The sequence below is a fragment of the Diadema antillarum genome, unplaced genomic scaffold (genome assembly GCF_040938485.1).
Source record: "Diadema antillarum isolate AM-2024a unplaced genomic scaffold, OU_Dant_1.0 seq00000647_RagTag, whole genome shotgun sequence".
NCBI lineage: Eukaryota > Metazoa > Echinodermata > Echinoidea > Diadematoida > Diadematidae > Diadema > Diadema antillarum.
The window spans coordinates 275,128-302,686 of NW_027271561.1; the positions used below are offsets into that span (position 1 = coordinate 275,128).

Sequence of the window (27,559 nt, forward strand, 5' to 3'; positions counted from 1 at the left end):
ATTATTGTGTTACGACCAACTTCTTTGTCGTGGTTACTGTTTCTTTGTAATGGCTTGTAACGGAATCTTTCAAAGCCATATTAATATCACATTCAACAATAATTTCGTGGGATTTAAAACCTGCAGAGACTGGGTAGAGCTCTAATTCCAACAATCTTCAGATTGAATGTGTCTTTTTCAGCAACAGGTGGATGAAAACAAAACTAGGAGGAGGGGGAGGAAGATATGAGAGAGAGAGCATTCGTTGTGCTCTAAAATGATATGACCCCATATGCGTGGAGAAAAAAAAAGAAAAGAAAATGAAATACTCAGTCATTGTATGCTCCCTGTATTTTCACATTACTGATTCACTTACCGTCTTACCGTTTTATTGACAAAAATACTGCTTTTGGCACCTGCTGGCTGGTTTATTGAAATCACAGGCTGCAAAGTGTAGCATTTAGACCAAAATAACATTGACCCCACAACTTCTACCTACAAGCAGGAAAAAAGATGTCTGGAAAAACTCGTAAAAACTAAAATTAAAGAAAAAAAATCACTCATGATTCTACTGCTGCAGAGTTCATTGACCTTGGACCGAAAAGTGCAAAGATCAGAGCGCTCCACATAATCATTGCCGCCATGTTCCGCCGAGCACAGCGGGAGAAAATTGGTTCGTCGTGGATATTATTTTGTATATAAGTCTTATTTTGCTGCTGTTTTGCTTTAATCGGTTTTAGATGATTTCAGCAGACGTTTCATTCATGAGGTACAAAGCTGTAAACCTCGTGTTCTTGTGTTCATTGCATCCCTCTCTATAGATACACCATTGGCTATGAATCTATCCTTATCTGGCCTTTTTAATGTACAAACAGCTGTATATGTATATCTATATAGGTCTATACATTATAGTATGTCATATACATATTATTTCATAGACAGATAGGTAAAGATATATAAAGTATATAGGCCTAATCGTATAAAATGGTATACACACATATCCGTCTATCTATTTATGTAGGCTCCCTATTTATCTACAAATCCGAGGATGTCTATCAACATCTGTTTTACGTCATAATACCGCCTTTACGTATAGTAACAGACAAATAGACAAACAAGCCAATGGAGAGCCTTGCAACAAACTTAACACTGACATTATTACGCGATGTATACATAGCCTCATTCATTCATATTCACAGCCTCACGCTTACGTGTATACCGCCATTGCCAACGACCATGCACCAATCTTGAGTTGTGCCTTGAAAAAAACAATCAAAGTAGTGGCAGACACGTGGAGATAAAACAGAATCATTCTAAATTTTGTCGTTGTTTACTTCGAAGAGAACTGAATGCGGATAAACTTAAAAACATTTTCCTCAGTTCCCTCATTGATATACAATATTTACAAGGAATTGGCACCTTCGTCTTCGCGCCCGGATCTTCGCCGAACGAGGCGAGAGTGACAGTGACGCGTTCAAACAGGTTCGATGCAAAATATTGAACGAAAAGCAAGCGCGTGGTGATTTTTGAGGGCAGGGCGTTTTCCATTTCCTGTAATTTGCTTTTAGCCCAGAAATGTTTAATTGGCGCATTAGCGGCTCGCATGAGTCACGAATTATGATTAAAGTCTCATCAACTGAGTTCGTTTCCACTGGCGCCAACAGTCTGACGAATCGCCTTTTTTGTAGCGGTCTATAGGTGAAAAGTCATGTTGATGTGTCCGTGGCTATAGCAGATAGACTCATGTCCCGTTGCAAACTTTACCGCAAGCAGAGGTGGACACGCCTCCCATTCAAAGTGTTGTGAGGTATACAGTATATAAATATATATTTCAGGCGTTTATGTTGTTGGGCGTTTTGTGCCAAAAGTGCCATAACAGGAGAAAAACAAACACAACGATGAATGGAGTGATTGTTTCTTCATTTTTTTTTAATAGACCTATTGATGTACCTACTACTAGTATATCACAAGTTCAATGCGCGGTAACACCGGGTAATGAACTTAGTTGTATGAATGTTCAGTTAAAAGAACGACAAACGGAGAAAGAGAGAGCGCGCTCGCGCGCGCAACTCGAATGTTTAATGCATAATAAAATAATTTTCAATCTTAACTTTCTTCTCCTATCCTACATGTCCTACATCGACAGTACGGATTTAATACTGAGCCCGTTTTTTATCACAATTAAATAGTAATGTCAATTACAGAAGAAAATACATCTTATAGCCTATAGTGATCATTAACTTTGGTTTGTGGCTATGATGTTCTTGTCATGATGTGGCACCGAGCAAAGGAATGGGAAAACAAAAGAAAGAAACAAACAAATGCATCCATATAGATAGACTGATAAATGAATTGATCAATGAATGTAGCTATAAGACAGAAGAAAAATGAAAGGAAGAAACATAAAGAACGAAAGAACGAACGAAAGAAAGAGGAAAAGAAGCTATATTATAAACAAACGAGGATGCCACGACTGTTAAGAGTTACCAGCCGTTACAACGCAGTACTCTCGAAGAGTACAGACTTCTATTCGAACATCTGAATATAGCTAGACCATATACACAGTCACGTGACTTTAACCTCCTCATTGCTATGGACAATGACGTGGTCGTTATGAATCATTCATTGTCAGGGTTAAGATGAGTTTTAGACGAGACCTATACGACAAAAGAGGAAAAAATGGCATACGGACGGTGTTCAGCCACTATGCGTGTGATCGTACTTGAAAAATTAATACCACTATAAAAGACCACTTCCTCACCTCGGCAAAAGAACTAATCCAGATTTGGCTTGTATGTACTCTGGCAGCCTCGCACGGAAAGAAAAAAATCAGTATTAATACCGAAGAGAAAGTTCTTCGTGATCTTTCACGGCGGAAGGTTGGAAATATAGACTGTCTTGAATTTGTTTGGAGCGATTGTGTATTGTATGATACATACAAAGCTTTCTATATCAATACGCGGCACAGGGACCACACTTTCAGAGTTCACAAAATTCAAACTGTCAAGCAAAACAACTGTCCTTATATAGTCCTTTATACTTCAACAAACTGACGAGTTTTCAACAACAATGAAGATAATTTAAACATAAGGTTAAAGACCTATACGGTAAAATACTTGGTGATGAGGGAACAAGTTCCAATCAGTTAGGTCATCATTTGGTTTAAGTGATTTTGTTGCCATGCTAAACAGTGTATTTTTCATGTTTGCTTCGTTTTATCAACATTACTTTTTTATGCCTTTCTTTCAAGATTCAGTGATGATTTCTTTTAATGATCATTTGAAAGGGTAGTTTGCATTTTGTGCAATTGATTATGTTCTTTTCTTTATTCAATACATTAATTTGAATAATCTATGATATTACTTTGGGATACCTGCCTTCATGCAATAGCAGCATAAAACCTTTAAACCATTGTCAACTTTTAAGTGAAATATAAAGCGTTCACATGAGTTCTAGAAAAACTAGAGACGTGCTTAAAAAAAAAATCACATGCTCATTTCTGTTAACCTATAAAAAATACTCACATCACTTTTTATTCAGTATTTTAGAATCTATCTATATACTGGAAGTTTATGTATTCGGTATAACACAAGTATATAAAAATGATATTTCTATTTTCTCCAAGGCTGTTAGGAATTCACTCGACTACTAAACTGCGGACAGTTATACCTGCAGCTGAACTCACATAATTATTCATGACACATTAAAGATTGAAAATCATTCAAAAAGCAAAAGAGATGTAAAAGAATCATCTGCAAATATGGACAGATGACTTAGAGTAAATCGCAGGTCGTACAGTGTTGTTCGAATGAAATATCATTTTGATCACTAATCATTGCTTCAGTGTCGAGAAACTTTCAGAAGCAGCAAATTTGTCCTGACTTTAACCGTGAGACTGAAAAATATCTTTTAGTTTCCGAGTTACCTCGCCTCTCTCTTTTTTCTCTTTGACTGGTGCGTGTTTGGTTTGCGATTGTGGCGTATGACTGACGTGTGTTGACAAGGTATCCCGCGCAGCGCCAGAAAAATGGTAACACTCTGACAGGGCGGATTTATTTGTGAGGTCTATATTTATATTCGTGTGACACTATTGATTGACGTCTTGAATAACGACTACTCCCCGTCGTTAAAATGAAATGAAAGAAGAAGTGGGGAAAAAAAGATTTGTCCTCAATTTTGACATTTGGCGAACAGGAGCGGGGAAAGTTTGACAGAATTATTAGAAAACCATAAACAAATAATGAAGAGCAGCGAATACCCAGGGATAAAGAATGAGCTGACCTTAACTTCCGGAAGGTCATTGCGGGGGTCGGCGAATGCCAAGTTGCTTTTCTTCGGAATGGCATCTGAAAAGTGTATGGAATGCCATTGGTGCAATTACTCTCTTTCCTATGATGGCACATCCGACTCGAATCGCTTCTGATGTGGCTCGTCATAGTCGCGTTGAATGATTGCGCAAATCAGTTAGAAGGCACAGCTGCGCAGCTGCGACGCATTCTGAGTAGCAGCTTTACGGGCAGGAAAGATGGAAACAACCTTATAGTCCTTTACTGTTGGATAACTATGAGCATCATTTATGTTTTTGTCTGCTTTATGATTCTAGTATGCAGTCAGCAATCTACTTACTCATAACATTAACTTAGCTGTATCACTTCCGGTTTTATATAGTGAAGAAAGTTTTTAAAATTCCTTAATTTTGGGGCTTTGCTGAATTGAGATCATTATCACCCTGTGGATGCTACCTGCCAAGTGTCACACACAAACACCACACAAACACACAAATACACACACACACACACACACACACACACACACACACACACATACACGTGCGGCCCCATCACCGGCCCCACGATATTCCACCAACCGGAAGTCTTGCGTCTGCATGATAATTCTTGTTAATTAAAAGGCGGGCTCACAATTCTTCACTGGGTGACCACGAAAGACATACTCCGGTCAACAGGCAGCAGGTACATCCGACTTGGAATTTCGCGCCAAAATTGACAAGTTTAAGGATGTTGGAAGCGATAGTCACACGAAAGGGAATTTCATAGCTCGCAGCGAAATTTCAGGAGAATAAAAGTGATAAGTGAAAAATGACAGACTATTTAACGGATGCTGATAAAGACATCTTAATATCAGTGAGAATGTCTACATATTTTCGATGTCATCAAAATAATATTTCAATGTCGATGTTCTTGTCAAGAAACTGTGACTTGTCTGATGAAGCTATAACCTCTTTTTCTCAATCTGGGATATTTATTAACTATATCAAACGAATAATATTCATCGAAGCACATAATACACCTTACTATTTCTAGCAAAGCACTTTGAAAAACAGGCAATGAACTGCCGTGATCAAAACATTATGTATCAGGATAACAGGTGTCTAAATAGGCACCTGTCCATAAAAACTGGATACTTTGTTCGATTATAATAGTCATACTGCTAATGTATTTTTGTACATAAAATCTTACTATCGCACTTAAAAATAAATGGTAAGTTATCTAAGCTCCACTATATCCCTAACAAAGTGTTGATTTGACTATTTTCCTCTTGAATTAGACTAGAAATATAAACACTCTGAGTCAGTAATATGTTTGGGAAAAACATGACAAAATTACCGAAGAAGATATAATCGACGAAAATGTGGCGTACCATAGAAAATGTGAACTCTCCTCGCATAATGGTTCCTCATATTACTGTTAAGTACATAGATTAAATGACGTGGATCTCAGTTTCTCAGAAGAAATATTTTAACTTAAATGCCTTGCTATAATCAAATTAATTACCTCTCGTTCTCATTCCTTCTCCAAGGCAGTGGAAGTCAAGAAAACATACCGCGAATTCAAATTCGAGGAAATTCAAATGTCGGCCTTATCCTCGCCAACGACGGGTTTTGTGACGTTGCGGATTACGTCACCAAGCGGCTCACCGTAGAGATGGCGTAATACCCGTACACACCAATTCGTTCATTGCCATTGGCGGCCTGTTTGCTTAAAATGTCAATGACATCGTTTAGGCCTGCTTTGCTTCGTTTTTATGTTTGTTTCTCTGTTTGCTTGCTTCCTGTGTGGTTTTGGTTGCTTAATGATGGATGCATTATGGACCTGTCGAATTTTTGAAACAGACATGACTTATATCACTGTTTTGCCGAGTTTGCTTATAGAATTTTACTGATCTTAAGTTTCCATTGCACCGACTATAATCAATATAAATGATTGAAGAGTTTTATCGCAAAACTCCTTTCGTTTTAAGTTGAGATATTTGCGATTAAAGTTGCTTACAAACAAAAAGATAATCGTAACTTCAAGAATATATCTTGTTATATGTAACAAGTGAGGTATCACTGGAAAACTTTTAAACTGTAAAATGTTTAAAATGACACTCATGTCATTTTGCGATGAAACTCTATCAATATTCCAGGGTTCTCGCCAGGAATTTCCTCATGCTTGTCGGGGATGACTTTAAATGAATTCCGACGTTTACGCGGCGGCGCGCAAGGCGCGCAGGGGTGAGTACCGGAAGGCGTTTTTTTTTTAAGACGGTACAGATTGGGGCATGGCGCGTGTTAAACCTATGGAAAAAACGTTGGGTTAGGGTTTTTGGTTATGGTTAGGGTTAGGGTTAGGGTTAGGGTTGGGGTTAGGGTTAGGGTTAGGGTTAGGGTTAGGGTTTGATGGTTAGGGTTAGGATTAGGATTAGGGTTAGGTTTAGGAATAGGGTCCCCGATAGATTTTTAGTTTCCCCAATCTGCGCCGTCTAAAAAAAACACGCTACCGGGAGGGGGGAGTTCTCCCCTCCCGCGCGAAGTGCGGGAAACTTTGCAAAGTTCAATACAACACTGATAAATCGCCGCTAAAATGCAACTAAATGAGACATTATTTATATTTCTATATTTATGGGAATGAACTCCATAATGTATTCCCTTGTAAGGTTATCAACCACACAAATGGCTTCCAACCAGACACATACTCACGCAAGCGATATCGTGGATCTGGTCGTGTTTTGACGCGAGCCCTGTGTGGACATCAACCGTCATCACTGCCTGGATGTGACAGGCATACACAGGGCGCCCTGCGGAACGGATTAGTGACCGACAGAATCACGAAACTGCCCCAAATATCGTGGAAAAATCCCAGAAAACACTGCTTTCTACTTACATCGATTAGCCTATATACCAGTCTCTAGACTTTGACTATAAATCATCATTTTCTTCATTATGTTTCTGTCCTAGGGTGTATTTTATGAGTCGATTGTTTAGCTGTTACTGTTGTGAGTTACTTTTATATTGAAATGAAAATATGAACCGATGCTGATTTTGTTTCTACTAGTAGATCTGCCTTTTGAATTTCACCCCGTATCTCCGTATGTAGTAATCAATGTGACATAGATTTCAGAAAATCGACGCATCCGTCACAAAAAAAAAAAAAAAATATGGAACGCTATCTTTACATGAATAGATATCGCTTTTATGTGAATTCAGGGAAAATTTGATACTTTCTTGATCGAAGCGATGGAAGAAAGAATTTGTGAAGCTTTGTGAATTGTAGGTTTGTTCATTTACAAGTTTTGATAGAATATAGATGCTGTAAATGCGGTTAGGAATGTGTGGCTCTCCGATATTGGCAATAAATATCGACGCAATCCGGTTAAATCGCATTCTACGAAAGGACGGCGCTCTTTTAATCCGTATCGCGTCGTCAATGTTCAATTAAGGATTTCTTTCTTTTTGATTTCTTCTACGTTGTGCAAAATCTGATCGGAAATGTTAAGAGGAAAGGTTAAATGACTGTCACCGTGTCTGATTCTAAACATTATTTTGATCCTGGTGACATCAGTCAAAAATACCGATTCCCTTAATCTACTTTTAGAAAATGCATTTACAACTGCGATGGCGACAACTACAAAAATCTTGACTGTTGATTGGCTGTCGTCATGGTAACTAAAAAGTGACAAATGAAAAAGTCCCATGCTACTGCAACTGATGTTGGCCAGTACATGTTGAAACGAAGAATGAAGGTGAAAAGTGTGATGATAATCTTGGTTTGAGTTCTTTTTTTTTTTAGGTGGGGGGGGGGGGGGGTCGATCATTAGATTTAGTGTCAATGAGCTTCGAGGTGTTTTGTGGCCAATTTGAGTCAGAAATACTTGTATACACGTGTCATACATAAACCCCAAATTTTCAATTATTTCTTTACAATCACTTCGCTAGAAATTGATGCGTCATGTTTGATCACGCGGTTAGAAAGGGAGGGGCTTTAAACGAGTATGTGCTTTGTGTTTTTGTGTGTGCTTTTTTATTTCATCTCTTGCTACTGGCAGTGACTGGGGTCCCAAATTTTTGGCAAACTGCATCAGACTATTAAAGTTCGTGTGTCCTCTTGTGACCCTGTTCATTAGATTTCTTCCATAAGCTGACAAAGAGGCAGGTATCTCAAAGCTTTCCTCAGAGTGATAACACTGGAAACTTCGTTATGATGAAGGTAGAAGCATTTAAAAGATTTCCTGTTAATTTATTCAGACCACGAAAAAAAAAATCCAGCTTTTAATCTCTGCACATTCTACAGTGACGTGAGTCTAGATTTTCTATTTTTTAATGATAACTCTGAGGTGGTATTACCGTAATATTTCATACAAGATGTTGGAAGACATTATTCTTCAGCCATGCAAAATTTCGTGGCATTTGCAAACGTGATTATGACGACCTTTAATGCACGTGAATCGGATACTGCACTGGATTTTCTGGGTTGTTCGTTTGTTGTTGTTGTTGTTGTTGTTGTTGTTGTTTCTCTCCAGAAATGCGAAATTGAGCTTACGGCCTCGTATAATCATTGCTCAACGACAAAATGCGTCGGGCAAAAAACGGAGACGGATAGATCACTATCAACGACTTCATGAATTCGATGTTATCTATTGGTGAACGGATAGCACGACGACCGGCCTTCTGCCCCTCAGGCTAAAGAACTCCGCGTTATGGCATAGTTAGGATGCCGTGGAAAAAAAAATGACAAAGACCGATTGCTTCATACGTCATTCTCGATAGAAATGTCTGAAGTAATTTTCCGATGAATGCATTACAATGCGCCACAAGGTTTGTTTATTTTTTTTTCCCCTTCTCAATCTTCCCATTCTCTCTTTTTATCTATCTAACTATCTCGCTCCTCGGTAATAGTCGTAGCGATTTTTTGAAGAGAAATGGGCGAGCTTTTCAATTTGGTGCGTGAAAAGGGGTGAAGGCCTCATTTCATGATCACTTGGTTTTCTTAAATGGGGTGTCATTACTGTCATTACAGTCATTGTGCGATGCGTTTAGGGAGATCTAATCTATAATATTCGCAAACTTAGTGCCCCTCTTTTTAATCATGCCCTCAAATATCAACCAGCTCCCGTTCCAGATTCCGAATCTCCCCCTCCGTCTTGAATCACATTGCGGTGGCTTAAATTCTGTCACTTTCGAGCTCTGCTGGCAGAGCCTACAGTGGTGATATTAAAAAAAAAAAAATTAAAGTAAATATAGCATTTCAGCAAACATAGGTCTATATACTGTCACTATAAGAGATCTATGAGCAGATATCAGTCACGTAAATAATCGTTCACTGAATGGTTTATTCTGACACAACTGTAATTCAGATGAAATGATATTAACGAAAGCATCATATAAAAATCAAAGGATTTTATTGGGGGAAATATTTCGCATGGCAAATCCGCGGCTACGGACAGATTTTCACATTATTGTGTTTAAAATTTGATGTTTTAAAGCTACATTTCCAAAGCTTCATAGTAATCACATGGACACTGGTAGCATGCATTGGACCACTTAACTACGATTTTTTTTTTTCAAACTAGAAATTTTGTACAACAGTGCCTTTAAACGTCTATGATTACAGGAATTGGCGTACAAACATTTCTGGTATTGCCGTCACCAAAAGATGAGCACCAAATATCTTCTATTGATATGCTTTATTTCAATTTTTCTGGGTGCTGTAAGGAGACGTCTAGTAGCTCTGACACGAACAAGAACTGAAGATTCGAGCTCGAACGAAACGTTTACATCATGGTCACAGACTGCAACTGCAAAGTGATGCGTTTGTTTTACCACATTTGAATTCGTTCGGTGTCTCAAGGATCTGAAGCCGATAATACACTCTTATAACGCAAAGAGAGCGCTTTGCAGAAGGAAACCTATTACCCTTGTCCACGAAAATCGTAATTCTAGTTTAACCCAGTTAGTTCTATGTGCAACCTGGTTGCGTACAACGCTAAAGGCTTTTATCAGGTGGCGGCAACGAGTGGATTGATCGCTAGCATGGTATGTCATGTTCCACACGTTGTTTGGGTGTTGCCAGAACCTGCTTTCCGATCTACGCTGAATACTGCCCCGTATAATTGTATCTCAAGACGGTGGATTGCTATACGGCTACGCATCCACTCTTCAACCACCATATAAAAAGAGAGTAAAGAAAGGATGAAGCGGAAAAAAAAACCTCTGTTTAGAAGCCTCTTTGGGGATGAGCTGGTGCGACACAAGTGAAGCTATAGATCACCTATTTGTAGTCCCTTTCGCCTCTACAATAATAGTGTATTCAACTCGGATGATAGTTCGTTCGACCCTACCACCCGCCTGCACGCCCAATCCCCTCCAATCACTACCACTGCGGCTACCACCGTGGACTTTTCGTCCACGTACTTACGTAACAATGCTTCAATAGCGCGTGCATTTAGCGCCGATGCTTTCAAATCCATCTTACGTGTGATACGTAGGTGACAGAGTCAAGTATTATACGCTAGGTAAACCAAAGGCGCCATTGCGAACGACACAGGAATAAGTATGCCATCGCTCCTGGAATAATCAATATTAATCGGCGTGTAGTTTTGAAACTTTGCAAAAACTAATCTATGTAAAGTCTACCATGAACATCTCATATTGAACCTTGCGTCACTTGCTTTTAGACCAATCATGCCAATCACAATGCTTGCAGATTGAATATTAGAAAGAGCATGCAATGACATCATGTCACACCAAAGACGAAAAAAATATTATTTCCACACAAAGCATTGTAGAGAGCATATCTAAAGTGCTTCATACAATTAGTATACAGCCCACATTGCACATACAATGTATCATCTTAAAGGGGATGGCTAGTAATTGATCAGTGAGAATCAGTGGGAATGCTGGGGGATAATTGTTCCAATTCTTGTGGGATTCATTTAAGAGTACATTATACATCTATTGTTGTGTGAAAATCATTTGCTTCAGAATGGTCTCATATTCAAGTAATGTGCATTTCAATGTTTCCAGGTTAGCATGCCTGTACAGTGACGGGGCGATCGTTAACGATCAACTGCACATTACTTGAATATGAGACCATTCTGAAGCAAATAATTTTCACACAACAATAGATATAATAATGTACTCTTAAATGAATCCCACAAGGATTGGAACAATTATCCCCCAGCATTCCCACTGATTCCCACTGATCAATTACTAGCCATCCCCTTTAACATACATTTAAACTTCAAGTTGATGAGCTCGTTGTCAGCTGTAGAGGTCCAATCTAATATCACACTGAGTTTCTCCATTCAGTCCTTCGGATACTTCTAGTGATGTAGCATAAGCGAAAGGTATGAAAACATCCTGAGTATATCTGAAATCTGAGGTCGATTAAGTAGGTAACGTTCTTATGATTCTTTCTCCATGTGTCACGAAATAAACCATCGAAGAACAAAGAACATCACCATATCTAATTTGCATATTGATTATGATTGTCACCATGTCCATAGACAGTGCACGGTTATACAGAAATTCTCGTTACAACGAAATCGGAAATCAGTCCCCAAAATATCATCTATATTATGATCATACACTCTACTTTTCGGTTATAACGAAATTTCGATAATTGTAACGAAAGAAAACCGCCGGTCCCGAAGACTTCGTTATAACGGAAATACACAGCATTAGGTGAAAACACACGAAATTTATAATATTCCCATGTGTACAATAATAATCATCGCAATCTTATCATGTGTCAACTTGTCGAAAGGCGTTCGATATCGAGAATTTCTCTGATGTAATCTACACATTTGGGGCATTATGTTCACTGAGACGATCTAACTTCTCCATTTTTTTTTAAATTTCAAATTTTCTATCTAAATGAGCAAATCATTTTGTAATTGTATTTTTTAAAGATGATATAATCTTGTGTCACTGCTTTCAGGTTCAAAGGTGAATATTTGTAGTCAGTAGTGATTCCCAATATATTATTTATGTTCTTGTATTAAAACACGATTTACTTGAGGTATCTTAATCAATGGAAGCTATGAAGTCGTTATGGCACCGCTTTTCACCTCCCCATCCCCCCCCCCCCCCCGCGACAGTGAAGGGGGGGGGGGGGGGTGAAGGGAGAGAGATAATTATAACGCTTATTACGTGACATTTACTATCGGGGATAGCTCTTTTTTTCTTTTAAATTGTCATGACACTCCTTTCGAATTCACAAGAGACCATGAACAAGATGAAAATTACAAACCCCCTATATAAATCTCTTCAACACAAAATATTTTCCATGATAAACGCCCCTCCCCCTTGTGTTCCTGCCTCTTTCGTTTCTCCCTGTGCCTCTCTTACCCCCCTCCCCCACTCCCCCCTCCCCCCCCCCCCCTTTCTCCATCGTCAGAGTGGTCTCTGTCTGCGTGCTATGATATGAAATAGAGATTTGATCCACATCGGAGTATAGTCTGCAATAAGAGGCTAGAACAGGAGAAATGGACGCGAACTCCGCTTACAATGCGCGCCTATCAGCGGCTGGCATCTTTGCATCTGAGGTCATCAGTCATCGATACGTTTAAAATAGGAGAAACGCCGGTCGCCATGGCAACGTTAATAGTTGATTGATGACATCACTCCACCGAAGTAACACTCGGCTGTACAATAGGCCGCTTTGTGGCCAAGCGAACATGCATCGGGTTTCAATGACTTTGAGGGTTTGTCTGCATCATGCGCGCCCGCCCCTATCACAGGAACATTGGGCCCTGTGTTGTACCGTGCTGTGTGGTGCGTAATGCAGTTTACAAGATTTCAAAGTATTCAAAAGTTTAAGGAAGTGGTAATAATCGCTTCTTAATCGCTTCCATGAGGTACTAGGCTAGTAGGCCCACTTCCTTTATCTCTCTTACTAAAACTACCAATATTTACACCCACCAAAAATGAATTAATAAAAACTGCCCACAGTGCAATCCCTACTATTCAACCAAATGACTGTCTAAAATTGTGCTACACTATGTGTACTTTTCATTATTCGGTAAAAGGTCACGAAGTGTAACTCATTTCAACAAGGCCATGCACCTCCATCTTCCTCCAACATCGAAACCAAACCATTCTAACCCCATCTAAAAATGCATTTGCTTTCTGAACAATATGCTAAAAATATCAGGTAGATATAACAGGTGAAACTGTAGATATCATTCTGAATCTGTTTGTATAAAACCTATCCCGATTATCTACTGTTTTACCACTTCCCTTAAAAATTAGTCTTTGTTGTTATCTTTGCTTCTGTTTTGTGTGTTTGTGTGTTTGTTTTGTTTTGCTTTTGAGGTCTGACTACATTTTGTTTAAAATGAAGATATCGTGTCTTCATAAGCGCATGAGCCCCGCCGGGATGTTTGGCAAAATGAGATTCTACCTGTCATACCTCATTGGCAACGAATTCATAATTATGTAGTCATGTAATAGGTGTATGGTGCTTATCGCTGAAGAATGAATATTATGGACTACAGATTATAATCCTTTGATTTTATGTCATGCTTTTGTCCCTATCACTCCATCTGAATTCCATCTCCCTTTGGGAAGAGATGCTTTCGAAAAACATTAGATCACCTCCATATGTGCACACATGCTACTGGAACTTTTGGCCTACTCTTTAAGGGACAGTCTTTTATTAAGAGGAACCCACAGTCAATCTAATCGATCCCCAACGGTGGCATCAACATAGTCAATCGATTGTAAACAATAAATAAGTTCATTTGACTTCAACGAATGAAGTAAAATTACACGCACACACAGCATGCATAGAGAATTCATCAAAGTCGGACACTAAAATTTGAAAATTATGGAATTTTACACGCATCCAGATGGTTTCACAAAACAGAGTTATTAGCTGGTGACCACGTGATATGCAAATGAGATGAGGTAATGACGTCATGGTTCCACAAGTTTCCCCTAATTGACCTACACATAGGGCCTAATCTTCTCGAAAAGTACTCATTATTGACACGACAATGAATAGAAAAGCTTGTTGCTATCCTCCTCACGAAATTATTGTGGTGTTGCAATAGCTTAGCAACTATGACTTTAAGAGTGAAGATGTCGTAGTTTACCTGAATAATAAATGGTCAAAGCATAATTTTGCAGGATATAATTGTTTTTGTGCACGAGCAAATGAAAGGCTGGTGAGTTGGTGTTGTTATCACCTTAACTAACACGCGAATAAAATTGAAACCAATATCGATGGTGTGGGGGCAGGTGAATGAAATCCACAACTATCTCTTATTTAACGTCCATTTCTTTGTCACTGCTATCATTTCATCTGTCTTATTCCAGTCTATTTACCACTCTCGACTTGAACATGGAGCGGAACTGCAATTCAATTAAGTCAAAGACGCTCCGCAATCTCGACGTTATTTTGATACTTGTGTTCTTACACCTGTAAGTCTTTATAATTTATCATCATTCTATAGTCCGCCATGTAGCTGGACTTGTCGCTCCGTATCTTTTCATTACCTTTAAAAACAGCCACCATGCAACAATAGCGTCTGTATGTCGTCGTTACAGTGGATGTTCTCGAAACACAATACATTTGAAGCTCCTTGATTGTGTAAGAAGTTGACGACAGACCATCAGCCGGACCATTACACATGTGCATGAAATGCCTCACGAGTTTTGGCGAGTTTTAATAGATTTTTGACGAGATGAAGATGTGCATAAGGCATGTCCCTGCGTTACACTTAGGTTGGCAAGAACTCAAAATTTTATCTCGAAAAAGGTAAACAACATGGCCATATCATGGCCCCCCGCTAGCACGACGATGCTACTCCGTCATGTTTCGCGAAGCACTTGTGAAAATTAATTTTGATTAATTGCAAAAACGACATTCGCAGTAGCAGAGCAAACAACAAGGGCTCAACAACAACATCAACAACAATACACAACAAAGGGAATGGATATTTCATATTACTGTATTCAGCAAGATGCATATGAATACCATGGATGATTGTGTGTGAGTTTGTGAAGGGGGAGCATCGAATGTTATGCATGTTCTCGATAACTGTCTTATATGATCAAGCTGTTTTACTTGGTGATCAGGGAGTTGAAAGAAAGATTGACGTATTGGTTCTTTATGCGTTGGCATGAAGTAGGAGTATGGGGAGGGGGTTAATAGGGTGGTGACGAGGGAGGGGAGTGACAATTAAAGTTTGATCCTTCTGTTTTCTGTTGGACTTTTGCGCTCGTTGGCTTTGTGTCATTTATTAGTCAGAGGGTGCTGTGTTTCATTCTTTTTCCTTTAACTTTCCAACTTAGTATAAATTGATACATCGTCATGAGACAGAAATACATTATCAGTATGTTTTTAAGTGCATCAGTGAATTCAAATTGATAAAACGTTGGGTTGTTGTTTTTGTCATGAACGATTTTTTGTTTCATTCTTGGTTTTACTTGATGTTACAAGCTTAGCACACTGTGCTGTGTAGCATGCTAATGCTACCGTCCTACAATTTGAGTTCCAATTCCTTTATTTAGAATACTGGTAGAAAAAAAACCCAATATCGAACAAAAATTGAGTAATCCATGTCGATTACAGCTTGATCTAAATTTGCAGTCTGTTTTTTCATTGACCATTCACAGCATAATTTTTTTTATTAAATGAGGATTTCTCCCCTTCAGGAAAGATGACTTAAAAACTCGTTGAAAAAAAAAAGCGTATGAAACTAAACCAACTAGAAATGATGCACTAGCTGTTTATTCGTATAACCAGTCTTCCAGTAAATGAAATTACTGTACCACTACGTTACGCAGAACACTCCGTTTGTGATTCCGACCGAAGGCCGTGCAGTTTTGTGCAACACGCACTACAGGCAGTGAGTGTGTATGTGTGTGTATGTGTCTCTCGGGCCTACTACTTTTCGTGAGGATACGCTACTAAGTTGGTGTGGGGAAAAAAAAAGATAACAGCCATACATTGAAATATCATATCCATGCGAATTTTTCCCTCGGCTTTGACCTGCACGTGTCTGGGGACAATTCGGGCTTGCGACAAACCGTCGACCCGTTCGTAAACAAGTCGTCAGTGAGTTTAGAGACAGCTGGTAAAACGAATAAATACAGACGGACTGGATAGCGCTTTGTTTCGGAGTACACATACACTCGGGGAAAAGTATATTCCAAGACATTGCGGCATATCTAAGCCTGCTGGTATCTTATAGTACCATGGAAGTACAACAGTATAGCTCCCTGTTTACTGTGTAATGACCACATGATTTAGGTAGGCCTATATGAAATATAACGTGTGATGTAAACACACATTAATTAACACTCCATTAGACGTAATTATGCTGGAAGCAATCGTCAATTTGATTACGTTAGATTCCTCTTTCTGTCGATGTACAGCAATAACAGCGGTGGTCGAGACATCACACGTGTTGTGGCTCCATTGTATATGGTTGTATCAGTATAATACAGAGTTTGACCATAGTTATCATGGGCCTATAGTATAGGTCTGTAATACAGGGTTGTAGTAAGAGCAAGAGCAGCATACGAGTACATGTAGTTGTAGCAGTTGTCATGGTTGTACACCTACACTGTAAAAACATCGGTGTTAGATTTAACACCACGGGTGTTAAAATGCACTGTGATGGTGTTGAAAAGTGTTCACCTGACACTTCGTGGTGTTAATTTGACACTGTACCTGGTGTTATTTTGACACTGTACTGGTGTTAATTCAAAAATGACACCACATGGTGTTGATTTGATATTTGTTGGTGTTAATATCAATGGTTTAACACCCGTCCAGCTTCAATAAGAGACCACACCAGCTGGTGTTACTTTGGTGTAAATTTATTTTCACATTTTTTTCAAAAATCTAGCATTTTAATGTAAAATTCTTGATCGTCTTGTTAAAATTAAAAATCAACAAGAAGTGCAGTTACTAAGAAACTCTTCAAAAAACAGTTTAAAATTTGGAAATGACACCCGGAGGTGTTAATTTAACACCATAAATGAGCACCGAAAATTTAACACCAGCTCGGTGTTCACTATTTAACACCGGACTTTTTGCAGTGTATAGTAGAGCCTAGTTGTAGTAGGCCTAGTATAAATTAGTAGTAGCAGCAGCAGTAGAATAATAGTGCAATAGCAGTATAGAAGCCGTAAGCATGGTAAGCGTAAAGATAAGAGTAGTAAAGTTATTTGAAGGAGGTGGGCACTTGTGGGGGTACCATGAGGGAAAAAAAAGAAAATGAAGGAGGTTGCAGTACACCCATAGGGTCAAACTCAACTAGGTGAAGCGTTGTTTGTAATCTACAGTTCAACCGTTAGAATCCTCCTTTGATATCCATCTACAGCCACATTCGACACTTGTTAGGCCGACAGTGAGTGTACCCCACGGTTACAGATTACGTCAGTCTCTTTGATTGACGGTGAGCGATTTCTAAAATAATGATTGACATAAGTACGAAAACGATATTGACCATTATTCATTTTTTTTTTTTCGAAATGCCCTATTTATACTTGTCAGCATCGTGGATATTTAGTTTACGTCATCAGCTCAAATCTCCGCCAGTGCTCAATTTCTGGTTCTAAAAGATTTCTTAACAATGCCTCCTACATCTTTACTATCATAAATGTATTATCTGCAAGGATTATACTCGTCTGTGTCCTGCTTAGGCAATATCAGTGGAACTCCAGTGAGACGTTGGCACAGTTGTGGCCGCAATGGGAGCAGGGCGTGAAGCTTGTAACTCACTGCATTATCATACCTCTGAAAGTGGGAAGCGCAGTATTCGGTATTGCACGATCAAAATGAAATGATGCAGACTCTTTAACAACAATGGCAAGGATAAGGATGAAATCAACGAGTATCCAACTCTCCCTAGCATGACATTGCCTCTGAAATTAATATCTAATACAACGACCTTATTTTGTAACCTTTCACCAGGGAGGTCTTCCACCTCCCTGCTTTCACCTACAGCCATTCGCAGAGTTTGTAATTGTTTGTTTGTTTCTTTCTTTGTTTGTTTGTTTGTTTGTTTGTTTGTTTGTTTGTTTAACATAGAGAGTTGGAAGGAGGAGTATGCCTATGTCTCAAATGATATCTCTTGGGTATTGCATTAGTATTGGCCACAGTGATATAGTCAGGTGGTAGTAGTAGAAGTTATGGCGTGGTCGTAGTAGTAGTAGTAGTAGTAGTAGTAGTAGTAGTAGTAGTAGTAGTAGTAGTAGTAGTAGTAGTAGTAGTAGTAGTAGAAGCGACACCTGCCAAGTTCCGTTGATATCACATGTATTATTATTATTATCATCTCAGTATGTTTTCCTTTCCACTTTATCATTCATTCGTCTTAACTTTTATCGCAGTATATCTCAATCCGCAAGATAAGTATAATCACGTGTAAATGATATTGGTCATCAACAGATGCTTTGTCATTTACAATAGATACACTAATATCGCGCACTGATTACCACTTTGCGTTCGGGGAGCTGGGGGGTCCTACCACAAGATGCTTTGCGGGATTTTAGAGTCTCATTTAGAATGGATCGATCCTATATAAAAGGGAATTTTGATTCAAACCTGAGCCTAATATTAAATGAAATCGGTCATGGAAATTTTAAGTGCTGAAAATAATTTGAAAAGCAAAACTTTACTTCTGAAATTTTAGTTAAGTAGCTGAAAATATCATTCTGCAATTGAAATATCCGTCCTGGCCATTTTGATAGGCTTACCTACTATACCGCTGAGCTGGTATTCCCAACTTGTTGCGTAGATATCATACCATAGGGGTTGTATTCTTTCAATTTGTCTGACATTTAACGAATGGAACCCTCGATCGCTTTCCAAGTTTTTCTCTGTCTACTATAAGGTGAGTGACGCAAACAGAAATATGCCCGATATTTTTTGAGAGGAGTTGATCTGCAACCATGTATCGCGTTCCACAGATCTATAAAACTCAGAAATTCTTTGAAGACAGTTAAAGGAAAACAAAACCCAAGAGAACTGTGGATTGAGTGAAAGCAGCAACATTAACAGAACACATTAGTGAAAGTTTGAGGAAAATCGGACAATCGATGCAAAAGTTATGACTTTTTAAAGTTTTTGTGTTGGAACCACTGGATGACATGGATGATGAGACTACTTGAGATTATGACATATGTGGACAACAATCATAAAGAAAATACAAATAAAATTCAACATGATTTCACTTTTCTGGCATAAAGAAAGAGCACTTGACTAACCGCTTTCAGAAAACAGGGGGAATAATTACTACCCTTAGCATCATGTGTCAGTATCAAGTTGATGGAATGTGTAATTTTCATGAAAAATTATTTTTTTTTTCAAATTCACTTTTGCATCAATTGTCCAATTTTCCTCAAAGCTTCACTGATGTGTTCTACTAATGTTGCTACTTTCACTCAATCCACATTTCTCTTGGGGTTTTGGTTTACTTTAATGAGTACGTCGGAGTCACATTGGCCAGCACGACCCTTTTGAGATGCCACGCGAGCGGCGTGTCAGACAGCAATACGAACACGCCGATAGTTATAGCTCCTACACAATTAAATTTGCTCCAAGATTCTCCGATCTATTATGCCTTTGTTTTGTCACGTACACAAGGTGCATAAAGTAATTTTCCAAGTACAATCCCCCTCCTCCCTCCGTTTCTCTCTCTCCCTCTCTCTCTCTCTTTCTCTCTCAACCTATTGGAAAACCATCGAAAAGTACTTGGAATATAGCCAACTGAAGAAGAAAAAAAAATCAACAAATTGGCTAGCTTCTTCAGAGCAGGTTCGCTTTTAAGTTAAAGGGTGGTATTGCAGAACGGACTTCAAGATGCGCTAACTATTTCATGCCTCGAAATGCTAAGATATACGCTGCAATGTGAAGCTCCTTGTTAAAACCAAATATATTTTCATTGTACATTACTGCTATCATTATTTTCATCATAGCTCAACAAACAAGTGAGTAAATACAGAGAAAAAAAAACCACACACACAGTTGACCTAAAATGCTAAAAGTTGGCATTACTATTGTAAATATACAATGCTGGAAAGTAACAGTCGATTTTTGTATCCATCCTTATAAAATTATGTTATTATTTTGATGCTGCAAAATGCAATAAATTCTAGATTCAGAAGAATTTTGCATTTAGGGTGATGCAACCATAAATGTAAGAATGTTGCAGATAATAATCCCATCAACAAACAACGGCAATGAGAGCAAAAATCCTCCTGAATTTCATCAAAGTTCTTAGAGATCTATAATGTGGATTTGCAACATACATTGCTCAATCGTCATTTTGGTCATGACTTGTCACTTCTCGCGACCAAACAAGACATTATTTGTGTGTATACGTGTGTATATGTGTGTATTTTTGCGTGATTTCAAACTTTTGAATTCTTTCCTATCTTTACTTTAAGTGCATGCTCGATTTCTTGGTTGAGACAAGTCTTTCATGTTTACAAGTGAAAACCCGCGAAACCTCACCAGAGCGGGGCTATACTGTATACCACCAGTCCATGGTTCGTAACGCTTCTCTATATGCGACCCACGGTTCGTGTGGTATGACACGCTCTGATAGCAAACCGAGTTATCAAACAATGAAGAAAGTGGCGTTCTGTTATGTACATCGTTTTCATCAATACATGGGACTGCATTGATTATCTCGTCTGTACTGCACTGCTCATTCTTCGTCTTCTCCTGTAATCTCCAAAGCGTTGTGTAGCCTAATACGAAGATTAACTTAGTTTCTATGCTATAATGATATGCAAGGTAGAGACAGGAACAAATTCATTTCGCAGGTAAATTTGATAAGATTTGTTAAAATATATTCAGGGAGTTTTAGTGAAATGCAGATTGATCCCACTGACAGATCATCAAAACTGTGTGATCACTGAAACGCTAACATGCTCCATTATCTGGCCATGATGAGATATAACGTGATTTCAACCAGGTATCTAAGAGGTATCCGCAATAATTTAAGGCAAGGCCTCTAATGAATCGGCATTCCACAAAACCTGATATTTCTCCGAGTTGTATTGTGACACTGATTAAATTCTCATGGCGTTTAGTAGTTGTTATAGATCGACATTGTTTTATCAACAATAGACACTCCTCAGACGTTCTTGCACACGGTCTTTTTTAATTCAATGTGGGTGTAATTCACGTGTGTATGGACCGCCTTTCACTTGTTACCTATATTGTGTGTGATTGTGGGGCTGCTACTAAAACGCACGCGTGTGAGCAAACAACAACAAACAAACAAACAAACAAACAAACAAACAAACAAACAAACAAACAAACAAACAAACAAACAATCACGTATAGAACGTTTAATGAATTCACGTAGAACTCGTTTTCATCTTAAATTTTTGCTTTACTCTTTCTTTTTCTCTTCATCCTCTAAGGTGAAACAGAGCACCTGAAAGTGAAGTGTTTGCATTGCGTCTGGGACCAGTTTCGCAAACTTATAGTCAATTTCTCTGAAGTTACGACGATTGGACGTAATGTTGTCTTGAATCGGCGTCATCTACATAATTTAATTTGATATGACTATTTAAAGCACCTTTTGCAGCTCAATAATGGTCTGGTGAAAATAAAAATCACCATTCAAAAAAAGACAGACGTATTCACTACACATGAGTTTCCCAAGCTGACCGGCTCGGGTGGGTTAGAAAAGATGCCATTTCACTTTTGCGTGTCTCATACCTGAAAATAAATGAAGGAGGAATTTTAGAGGAATTCTACCTCTTGCATTACGACACAATATATTGCACAAAACAGACAACACATGAACAAACAAGTTCTTAAAGACAAATAATAGTTGTGAAAGAAATCATACCAGGTAAACTCATGATCGTATCTGCTTGAGTCACGGCCTGAACTTCGTTCCTCGTGTAGTTGAAACCCGTTCCAGACATGACTCGTCCGAGTCTGCCTGCGTCGGGCGAGTTGTATATGGCATTGGAGAAGCCATCGCTGCCCCCGTCCATCCCGCCGTTCTCCGAATCCGCGTCGGCGTTCAAGGAGCGGTACAGCTCCATCATAAACAGCGGGGCCGAGTGATTGTGGCCCCCGCGAAGCGCCGGCGGACGCGGCCGGTGCTGGAGGCCCAATATGTTGAGGATTTCCTGCTGGAGTTCGTTGCGTTCCCACGTGCTCATGCGCGACGTCGACCGCTCGCCGGCATCGCGCCGCGATCGCGAAAGATCGAGGGTGTCGTCGTCGCTGGCGTAAAAAACGTCCCAGCCGAGCCCCGGCACGAAGAGGAGGCTGAGGAGGACGACGTACCTGGCCGTAGTGGATAGATCCATGTTAGTTCTCCTAAGGTATTCCATGACTGTGTGAGTAGATACAGACGGTTACCGCGGGAGCCCTATCTGGGAGACGCTCTGTCTCGAATGAATAGCTAGGTGTCAATCACCTATGAGTGTGTCACGCTGGTTTTTTCCCCCTGGCACAGAACTCACGCAGGTTTTGTCCTGCGAACTTACTATTAATCACAAGGGTTACCCTTCGCGACAGGGAGCCAACTCCACGAAAAGTTGTGGCAATTTCCCGATGAATGAATTCTTTTTCCGTGAACTTCGCCTTTTCTTGTTTCTCCTCCACTGCAAAGGCGCTAATAACTCTCGAATCCGTCCGTGCGACGGTGTTGACTTTAAAGCCCAATTTTCCTCCGGCTAAACCCTCCCTTACATCGCGGATAGTACACGCCACGCTAGACTGGGCACTAAAAAGAGATACCTTTTTCCTCCCCTCCACCTTGTCACTCCTTTATTTTCACCTCTCTGCTTGATTGCGTTGACTTGTTTTCTTGCTAGTGACTTCTCCCAATCCCCCCTGCAAGTCGCCCCCAAAACTCCTCCGCGAAAGAAAACTCCCGAGGTGACACAAAGCTGTTACCGGACTCGTCCGCTGCTTTCTCCGAAGTGAGCAAAGCCAGCATGCTCCCCGTATCACGGTCTCCCCTTATTCGGCCGCTAAAGCCTTTGCTCCCCCTATTGTTAGATCGCCGCGATGAAACGAAGAAGAAGAAGAAGAAGAAGAAGGGGAAAAAAGTCTTGAAAGGGTTTGTGGATAAGTCGGTCTCGGTGGTTTATCTAACAACTTCTTAGCGAAGCCTTACCACCGTATTTTGTCATGTTGTTTTTTCTTTTCTTTTCTTTTCTCCCACGAACTACTAATACCCCTTTGTGAATTCTTCCACTGAAGCGTGACTTGCGTAAAAAAAAAAAAGAAGAAGACAAAATGCCAGCGCTTCTTCTCCCTCCGTCTCTCCCTATTTCCTCCCTTCCTTCCTCCCTCCTCTGGGGAGAGGGGATGCTTCAGAAATCGCGACAGGACGATGTCCAGAGATCCTCCTGACCGCTGGCCGCTTGGCTGGCCGACTGGCTGGTTGGTTTTACTGGCTGGCTCTCCTCTGGTCGCAGGAAGACGGAAGGCTGTTGTTTGTCTAGCGAGGCGAGATGGCGAGAATTGACTTGGCGTGTATTCCGGAAGCTGCACCGTTCTCGTATGTTTCTTACCACTCAAGTTGTTTCCCCACCCCTATCCAGAACCCCAGACCCCTCCCCCCTCTGTACTTTCTCTCCTTCCTTCGACCCCGTCCCCATCACCTTCCCCTACCCCCCCCCCCTTCTGTGGCTGATCCATCATGAATTTTGAACACTCCTGTATGTTCCTCGTTGTGGGGAAGCACATATCTGAACTTGTTTCGTGACGACCTCATGACAGAGTCAGCATTATTACTTGTAAACATGATATCCCATAATATCAAGTAGAAATTCAACAACATTCACTCGAGAGACAGTGCAATTCTTCAATAAGTTTGTGGTGAATGTTAAAAGCAGTACTAATACAATCGGGATAATTTTCGACCTTTAAAATATTGTTTGCAGCACTTATAATGAATTCAATAAGGATAAGGATGGTGATGATGCTTATGATAATAATAATGATAATAATAATAATAATAATAATAAATATAATAATGATAATAATAATAATAACAATGATAATAATAATAATAATAATAATAATAATAATAATAATAATAATAATAATAATAATATTATTATTATTATTATTAATATTAATCGTACGATTATGATAAGGATAATAATGATTATATATTAGGTAATGACGATAAATGCCATAATCTCCAATGTTGTCATCAGTGACGTCGACATTGTCGTTATGATCATCGTTTTCAATCAAGAATGGTTGTAACACGCCCTTGTGCAAGAATGGACACATCGTGCAGGATTTGAACTGGAAAACTCTAATTCAGGGCTCCAAGGCGCTTTCCACTGCACCGAAGTGGTACCTTAATCAGGGTACGCCTGTCTCGGACGTCGATGGAAAGACGGATGATTCTCCTGTTTTCAGAAAATCTTCAAGGGAAATTATTTTATCACATCTTCAATGTCGTTAAAAACATGCATATAAGACGTGAACAGAATAGATCACGCACACTTTTCTATCCTTATTAACTTTGACTTTCTATCCTTAGTTGACTTGCACTACATTAACACAAAAGCAAGCAAGCAAGCAAGCAAGCAAGCAAACAAACAAACAAACAGAAAAGTTTGTGGAGATGATCTGGATTTACACTATACCTCTTGAAGATTTGTAGCCAGCGAGGGGACAGGGCATGGTTAAGAGAGGGAGTAGAAAATAATACAAGTCACTGACTGTTTTCCCGCCAGTAATTGGTCAGGCAGACAGCTTCCTCCGGGCCTTCAAACATTTGTTCATTTTTCCCCCTCAAAACATCGTGCAAGCATTAAAGCCCGGTAGTCGCGCGGTGAGCTGTAATTGTCGGTCCCGTCTATCGAGTTTGCTGTAATGTCTTCTTTGTTTTGTTTCGCGCGTCTTTCTGACTGTGTTCTATCACTTGCTTTATTTCTGCTCAGCTCAGACGACCGAGGTTATTCACCGGCAAAGTTTAACACACCGCAGAACACGAATAACGTCGCGCTGTCTGCCAAAACCAGAATATACGCGCAAGACAGAGACTGCAATAGCGTCCAATAGGCGTATACCGAAAAATTAAGAAGAGGAGCAATGACTTCATATATAGACTATACATTTGAAACATTCTTACATTTTCACACCTGACCACTTTAAAGCTGATTTTAATGAAAAGAGTAAATTCAAAAAGAGAGACTGATAGAAATTTCAAACAAATTGGACATGAAGTAAAAAAAAAGTGACATTTTAATTCTTATACCTTTGTTTTCACAGAATAGTGATAATTTCGTTGCAACAGCACAACATATGCACCAAATTGAAATATGAACTCAGAACAACTCCACCTATTCGTATGTGAAAATACATGAAAATCATATTACCTATGTTTAATAGGGAGTATCAGGTATTCTATATTTATTATTTTGTTGCTTGTTTCTTTTTTTTCTTCATAAGCTGCATCAATGTGATGAAAGAAGGGGACATCTTATTCTTATGAATTTCGATAAAAAATGGTAAAAGTGTGTTTCATAGATATCATTAGTAAGGACTAATGAAAAGGTCAAGGGGAAACTTATAACATGATAATCTTCTCAAATGTGCGTTTGGTGTCAATCCTACTTTCTTTCACTTGCATTTTTTTTCTTCGTTATCTGTAAAATTTGATAAAACATCTACTACTCTTTTCGTCAGATTGGATTGTAATCATCAAAGCCAATCTGAACGTTAAAGGCATTGCTATGCGCTTCTTAAAGAAAATCATTATTATTCATATTTGTGTCTTTCTCTTTTTCTCTTTAAGTATTGTTCAAATCTACTCTTCTTACGTGGCCAAGTAGAATGAATAAAAAAAAAAACAACGACAACAAACCAAATCCAATTATCCACTTTGAAATAAGAGCAAGTCTATACAAGCTTGTGAAAAAGGTTTATCAATTTCTATTTAATTCTTCAATCATGTACTCATTTATTTATTCCTTCATCGATTCATTCATTTATGTAATCATTCACTCATTCACTCACTCACTCTCTCATTCGTTCGTCCATTCATTCATTCATTCAGTCATTCATTCGTCCATTCATTCATTCATCCATCCATCCATTCATTCATTCATTCATCCATCCATTCATTCATTCGTACATTCATTCATTCATTCATTCATTTACTCGTCTATCCGTTTAATCATGCATTGGTTGGTTTAGTTTCGAGAACAAAAATCCCAATTTTCGGGAGGGAGTGTTGGCAACAGTGGTTCTCGGCTTTTTACGTAATAATTCAGTAAGTCATGGAGGGGGTTGCTTATCATTTTTAACGTAGGTACACAGCGAACATTTTGTTTTACATCATATATTGTGCAATTCCCTGAAACGTCAACGATTACCCCGTCAAGCCCACATACTTCTGGACCTCTCTGCGAAGCCAACAGATCTAGCTTCGGCGTCAAGAGCGTATGTTCGAAAAGTTTCCAGTCAATTTTCGGAACGCATTTGTGTCATATTTATCGGAAGAGCCCCTGTGAATCACCTCGACCATTCGTGTCGTATTTACGGAAGAGTAACTCTGAATCATTGCAACTTAGCGAACGCAATGAATTTATTTGCTCGTCCTTATAAGAAGCACATAAACAACTGAAAGAAGAGGACATGAAATAAAACAAACAAAACAATAATATGACCTCGAAAGCTGCGCACGACAACGTACGAGACACGCCGTGATCGGCGGAGAGGGGGTGAAATACGTCTTTCCACGGTAACATTGTCGGCGTTGTTGCTTCTGTTGTTTTATTCGGAGAGCAACGCAATCCGAGTCAGTGCCGAATTGATTCGAGTCGACACGAACCGGAAGTCGCGAGCGCCCAGAAATAATCATCGTTTGCCACTGACTGTAGAGATCGAGTGAAACCACGTGATTTTTCCTCTGACGCTGTCCAACTTTCGGCGGGTGACAATAAGCGGGTGTATCGGATTTTGTCATCTGGGTCCGGTTTTGATCGTGGTTAAATTGTAATCACGTGACATTCGTTACATTCGATATAGCACACGTATGTGCGCTGAAAATTATGAATTCGTGCACGGGGAGTCAATATTTGCGATGTCAAATCCTATTATTGTAAGACTGTATACGGACTCAAAATGAGAAATTGGTTCACCTGTCAATGTATTTCACCTCGGCCTTCAGCACATGGGTTTATCTTTTTTCCCCCTTATCGTTTACCTAATATCGTACAGTGCATGCGAAATCATACGATACATTTTTTTTATAACGGGAGGGGGAGGATAAATGGTACCCCCACACCATTTCGACTATTATAGAATGTGTAGTACCGTAGCATAACCCTGTGTTC

The 27,559-nt window shown here is 39.3% G+C and overlaps 1 protein-coding gene across 1 annotated transcript in view; it reads right to left on the reverse strand.

The window, feature by feature from the left end:
- Positions 1-22,688, reverse strand: part of LOC139736441 (protein DVR-1 homolog) — a 65,384-nt gene extending 42,696 nt beyond the window's left edge. Inside the window, exon 1 of the mRNA XM_071647191.1 lies at positions 22,084-22,688. Within this exon, the coding sequence (XP_071503292.1) occupies positions 22,084-22,579 (496 nt within the window). The 5' untranslated portion in view covers positions 22,580-22,688. The remainder of the gene's footprint in view (positions 1-22,083) is intronic.
- Positions 22,689-27,559: the final 4,871 nt, after the last annotated feature.